Below are 6,800 nucleotides of genomic sequence, written 5' to 3' on the forward strand. Positions count from 1 at the left end.
ATGTACTTAGCCAAAACTTAATACATCAACATGTGAAAACAGTTATTTAACAAAATTGTTTGTCTATAACTTAATAATTTCATTTCCTGTAGTTATTAAAAGTAGATGCGGTTGAGAGTCAAGAAAACCCCCAACATCCTGCATATGTACATTATTAGAAAAAATTAAAAATGCGACGCTTCAAATCTGGACTAGATTATTCTCTTCTTCAAGAAGACTCTTTATTACCATGTTTGTGATTTGTGAAACCTTTTTCTGATTTGTGAAACTTCACTTAACAGACCACTGCAGAAGATCTTTCCTTCCTTGAGCCATCACCATTTGCAATAACTCTTAAAAGAATTAATGAGTTACACCACATTTAATTTCCCATTGGGATTAATAAAGTGGTTTTAAATTAGAATTGAATTTGAAAAAGACTGCATGGAACAAGTGTGAATGGTAATCTCGTCTTTATTGAAGTCTGACAAATCACATAAAGGTTTCACAAATCCCAAACATGGATTAAAATATTCTGCTATTAGTTGAGAATAATTTAGTCTAGCTTTGAAGAGTCTAGGTGTTGGAGTTTTGGAGTTGGAGCAGCTCTCATGTGACACAGATCCAAAAAACGTCTGAAATTAACTTTCATTGAAGTTTCAATTGTTGTACTTATTAAGTTATAGACAAGCCATCCATCCATCCATTTTCTTTCACCCTTGTGGGGTCGGGAGGGTTGCTGGTGCCTCTCCAGCTAACGTTCCAGGTGAGAGGCGGGGTCACCCTGGACAGGTCGCCAGTCTGTTGCAGGGCAACACAGAGACACACAACCATGCACACACACACTCACACGTAGGTGCAATTTGGAGAGGCCAATTAACCTGACAGTCATGTTTTTGGACTGTGGGAGGAAACCGGAGTACCCGGAGAAAACCCACCATGCACAGGGAGAACATGCAAACTCCATGCAGAAAGACCGGGGCCGGGAATCGAACCCAGAACCTTCGTGCTGCAAGGCTCTACCAACTGCGCCACTGTGCAGCCCTTTATAGACAAGCAATTTTGTTAAATAACTGTTTTCACATGTTGATGTATTAAGTTTTGGCTAAGTACATGACATTGGTTTAGACTAGTACAATTCAATTTTTTACATCACCTATATGTTACGCCACAAAAATTACATAAATGTACCTCCAATGTATGCCCTCTTCGTTTTAGATGTAGCATGGAGGAAGGAACGTTCCTCCATGCCACTTTGCTCTAAACTGCAGGGCTTTTGGAAGGGAGTTTGTGAAACGTTATCAGACATTCATGGCATCACGATTCCAATAGACCCGGAAATTTGTTTATTGGGGAACTTTACAAACTCCAATCTAAAGACAAATAATAAGAAACTTACAGAAGTTCTTCTGGCAGTTGCTAAAAAATGTATTGCAACAAAATGGAAATCAGACGCCCCCCTTCCAATTAAAATATGGTTTTGTGAGATCAAAAGCTGTGTGACCCTAGAAAAAATTACCTATTGGATGTAGAATAGAAGTAAGACTTTTTATAAAATATGGCAACCACTTCTAAGCTATATGCAAAACCTACGCAGCAAATTCAAAAGTGTTAAATGTTTTGGTGTTAGACTTTGTGCAAAAGCAGAGTTAATTTTACTCTAATAGAGTCACATTCTGTTTATGTAACNCAGCAAATTCAAAAGTGTTAAATGTTTTGGTGTTAGACTTTGTGCAAAAGCAGAGTTAATTTTACTCTAATAGAGTCACATTCTGTTTATGTAACTCTGGGGTGTATATTACTAGTAGTTAAAATCCAGTGTTAAAACAAAGTGTTTCCTTATCAAATCTAGAGGTGTTAAAATAGAATCAATAACTCTTTACTTCTTAACTCTGAACTCCTACAGCGACTATAGGAGTTAATTCACTGACTCCGCCCCAGAATCACAGATTCCTACCGAAGCGAAGCGACAGAAGCCAAGTCATTTCAGGACTATTTACTTTCCACATGTCTGAGTTATTTTCTGCACTTGGTAAGTTACTTTTTTCTGAGATGGTTTATAACTATTTTGAGTTCAGCTCAACCTGTTCGCCACACGGCTCGGTGTTAGCATATTTAGCTTAGCATGCCGAATGTTAGCGGAGTATAAGTGTTGAAAAAAATCAAGCCGGTGAACATTCAAATTATTGGCTAACTTGAACAGATCCGTAATAATCTGGAGTGTGTTTTTTCATGATATTGAACGTTTACATGCATATTGGTCAGATTTATCAACCTTTCTGATAGATTTTTTTCCTTTGAAAAAATGTAAGAGGCTTTTTCACGTCGAGAGCATTATTCCCACTGTTGTGTCTTCTTATATACGTTTTGCAACATGTTTTAATCCTTTTATTGCCTTTTTGTACATTAGTACCAGTTTGGTTGATGATGAATCGCCAGTCGTCAGCCTAACCTCCCCCTCCCTCACCCTCCATGGATTCTTTGAAGATTCAAGCTCCAAAAATGATTTTGTAAGTATAAATATCTCTGAAACTCTACATTTCTGTAATGGAGGCTTGTTGTTAGAGTTGTAGTAAAAATGTATTCCTTCGTTCCATTTCTCATTGTTATGTTTTTGTTTGTTATGATCCAGAGATCAACACTGGCTGTCCTACTCAGAGACTGAAGACTGTCTGATGCAGTAGAGGAGCATGTTGGTGTCTCTGACCAAACGTCATGAACAGAACAACAACCTGAAGACAATCTGTTAGTGAGTGGACATCTCTTTGGTGGAGTCAGAGATGAACTGTCTCTTATCAACAGAAACATAAAGTGGATCAGAAATGATGGATCTGATTATCAGGTTGGTCTGTTATGTAATGTACATATCTGGTAATCTACCTGTTAAAAGAAAATGTATTCTATCATATCACATGAACTGCATTGCATTGATACAGGCTTTACTTTTTCCACAATTTCATGCATATGGTATTGAAGAAAAATGTATTAAGCATACTGCAGTTTGTATTGCACAGCTGATATGTCAGACCTTTTAATAAGCAATATGTGAATGAAAGCGACATGTGAAACATGCACATTATTCAATGTTGTAATATGTTTTGTAATTATGGTGCACGTTTTGAAATAAATGCATTTGAGAAAATCATTGCCTCTTTAWTAAATRTTTATTTKCCAAAKAATTTTTAAAAGTTCAAAACAATAAAGTACCTATTTAATATTAATTACAAATAACTCTTAAGAAGTTAAATAAGTACTCTGTGAGAGTTAATATTAAGATCTAACACTGAATTAGTGTTAGTGAATGTTAAATTATTAACTCCAGCAGATTTGTTATTTGACACTTTATARGAGTTAAGGTACTAACTCTCCAAAAAGAGTTACCTTAACACTTTCTGGTGTGGACCCATATAGACACTTTAAATCAAATCTGACAGTGTTAATCTGGGCCTCCTGGATTTGCTGTGTACCTGCACATTGGATTGATTGATCATCCTGTAATCGAGCTAGACTTGACAGGATCTATGAGCAATACTGATACCATCTGTCTCTCACCCTATCTCTGATTCATATACATTTTTATTTAATCCTTATTGGTTAGCCCTTTTTCCTACCTTGCCCTCCCCCATTCAGCCCTTCTTGTCTTTTTGTTGTGTTATATTATCGTAAATGTAATTTACTTCAGGTATGTCATTGTTTGAATTTTTATTGATACTGAACCAATTTTGTCCTGTCAGTTAATAATTGTGATGTTGTTACTAAAAAATCCCAAATAAAGTGTTCTAAATAAATGCCCTTACATGGGAGACTGGTTCCAATTTTAGTGAAAGATTTCAGAGATCAAACTGCAATAACATGTTAGGAGGCTAAAGCACCGAGACCCCAGCAGTTTGATTGGTGCGTACTCCCGCCTTCTTGCCCTGTTCAATTCATCAACTATAAACCTATCTTTCAGGAACAACTCTGCCCTGCCAGTTATATTCTCAGTGCAGCAGAGATGCTGTAGTCCAGCTTATTTTAAAAAAAAGAAAATAATTTTTTAATTTTATATATAAAAACAAGCAACATGGGTGATGTGGTGGTGCAGGGGCAAAGCACGACCCACGTATTGAAGCTTTAGTCCATGTGGCGGTAGTCGCAGGTTCAATTCCCGGCCTGGCGACATTTGCCGCATGTCTTTCCCCTCTCTGATTACCCTGTTTCCTGTCAAACTACTTTCAAATAAAGGCCACTAGATTCAACAAAACCTTAAAAAAAAAAAAAAAACAGGCAACGTGTAGCCTGGCGGGGGGCAAGTAAAGCCTAGCAGTCCACCAGGTTTTACACTGGGTGAAACCCTGGATTATTTTTATTAGAAGTAGTTTGTTGCATTCTTCCATTGTAATATGTCCTAGGGTAACACTTTATTTGAAGGGGGGTGAATAAGACTCATGACGCTTTCATAAACATGACATAACACCTGTCATGAGCATGAATAAGCCTTCATGAATATTTATGACTGTTGTCTTAAAGCGTCATTCGGTAAATTATGACACTTTTAATACAAAGTTGACATTATTCAAATTGTCTTTGTTATGACAACTTGACATTAACCAAGAAATCATTACTGTTTAAACTTTACCTTTAATAACATAAAGTTACCTCATTTCTAAAGTGCAATCAGTAATACTTTTATAACAAATTTATATCAGTATATAAAACTACATTTACACATTTTCCTTCATTGTCTGAAGTTAAACAATGAGAAAAAGGACATGTCAGACATTTAAATTTTAATATTTTCAAAATTAGAAATTTACATGGGGTCCATGTTAATTTTTGGGCTGATGATTATTGTCCATTTAACTTCTTGGCTGATGCCATTAGGTGTGACTTCAGCATTCCTACATAATGTTCTTTCCTCATGATTTGATCTATTTTATGAAGTGCACCAGTCCTGCAGCAAAACAGCCCCACAACATGATGCTACCACTCTTATACTTCATAGGTAGGAAGTATGAGGATGGGTTGATCCCAAGCGTCCCAGTTTTTCCTCCAAATATAGCTATGCTCATTATGGCCAAATATTTTCATCTTAGTATTGTCAAACCACAGGACATGTCTCCAAAAATGAAGAACTTTTCCCTGTGTGTCTTTGCAAACTGCAGTCTGGCTTTTTTCTGTTTATTTTTGGAGTAATGGCTTCCTCCTCAATGAGTGGCCTTTCAGCTCACACTGTCTTACCAGCATCAGCCACATCTTCATAAGCTCTGGCTTTTTCTGGGGTCTAATTGCCTTTATCAGTACCAGCCTGTTCTTGTCCTGTTCAATGAAAGTATAAAACACAAAAGGTTCCATAACAGGTTTTCTCAAATATATAGCTATAAATTATTGTAATTGTCAGGAGACCTGTAAAAAATGTGTTTGTATTTGAAAAGTTTCAAAATTAGTTTTAAGTGCATGTCTGTCTATTGACACTGTGTGTCTTTGCAGTGGTGTTCCTGCTGTGGTAGACTTCGCTGCCATGCGGGATGCAGTGATGAAGTTGGATGGTGACCCAGAAAAGATTAATCCAGTTTGTCCTGCTGACCTCGTTATTGATCACTCCATCCAAGTGGACTTTAACAGGAAGTAAGACATTGCAGTTCTTGCCATCATTGGATCATTCTGTAGATTGTGTGTTATCCTGCTGTTTTATGTCTTGATGGGTCCTGTTTCTTCCTTCAGGTCTGACAGCCTTCAGAAGAACCAGGATTTAGAGTTTGACCGCAATAGAGAAAGATTTCAGTTTTTGAAGGTGTATATTAAAATCAACCTCTTTGTCTATACTGTTTGAAGCAGTTAGATTGTTAACATGATGCCTGTTTTTCCCAGTGGGGGTCCAAAGTCTTCAAGAACATGCGGATCATTCCTCCCGGTTCAGGAATTGTTCACCAGGTCAACCTGGAGTATTTGGCCCGGGTGGTGTTTAATTACGATGGCTTCTTCTACCCAGACAGTCTGGTGGGCACAGACTCCCACACCACCATGATTGATGGGCTGGGTGTTCTTGGCTGGGGTGAGACCATAACGCATACAACCCTTACCTTATTCTAATCTATTTGGTTTGTTTGAACTACAGCTAGGCTTTACATTTTTCCAGAAATCTTGTGACATTGAATTTTCTCCTGTTGGCTTTTAAATTTTTGGAGAATCAGAAAATCGGTTCAGTGGTTTCTTACAGAGCTGCAGCCTCTGTAAGAAAACAGCTACTCTGCTTACAGAGAAAGAAGAGTAATAACTAATGGTAGTTATTGCTGGACTGCCATTATTGCTGGTAGTCCAGCAATAACTACCAGCAATAATGGTAGTTATTACTGGACTTGTGTTAGAGCTGCAGTCCATCTGTAGGTTCCTCTTTATCACTAATTACCTCCGCATTGCTTAAAAATAAACTTTTGTAGTAAAATGTCAGCAGTAACAGTAATATAAGTGGTTACACCAAACTAACTAAAAAGTTAGCTGCGCTGGCCCTAAAGCACAGATCACAAACCTTGAGCAGAGCAGTTTTATGTTGACATCATAATTTACTTGTTCTTTTTTGTATCTTCGATATTTTATTTGTATTTATAGCTTATTTTGTACTGTCCATGTTTTATTTTGTCCCTGTATATTTCTTGTTTGAAATATAAGCTATTGTGGAAAAAAAGAACACGAGGAGAGGAACTATGGAAGCCCTTTTCCGCCATAAAAGAAAAATTAAAAGACCAACAGGAAGTCATAATTTTGTCTTTCAAAGTCATAATTTCGACTTTCAAAGTCATAATTATGAGATTCAAAGTCATAATTTCGACTTTCAAAGTCAT

The 6,800-nt window shown here is 37.0% G+C and overlaps 1 protein-coding gene across 1 annotated transcript in view; it reads left to right on the forward strand.

Moving 5' to 3' along the window:
* Positions 1-6,800, forward strand: part of aco1 (aconitase 1, soluble) — a 71,601-nt gene that overhangs the window by 13,873 nt on the left and 50,928 nt on the right. Inside the window, exons 4-6 of the mRNA XM_008434831.1 lie at positions 5,449-5,586; positions 5,683-5,752; positions 5,830-6,013. Coding sequence (XP_008433053.1) covers positions 5,449-5,586; positions 5,683-5,752; positions 5,830-6,013 — 392 coding nt within the window. The remainder of the gene's footprint in view (positions 1-5,448; positions 5,587-5,682; positions 5,753-5,829; positions 6,014-6,800) is intronic.

This window comes from Poecilia reticulata, linkage group LG18 (genome assembly GCF_000633615.1).
Source record: "Poecilia reticulata strain Guanapo linkage group LG18, Guppy_female_1.0+MT, whole genome shotgun sequence".
In the NCBI taxonomy this organism is placed as follows: domain Eukaryota; kingdom Metazoa; phylum Chordata; class Actinopteri; order Cyprinodontiformes; family Poeciliidae; genus Poecilia; species Poecilia reticulata.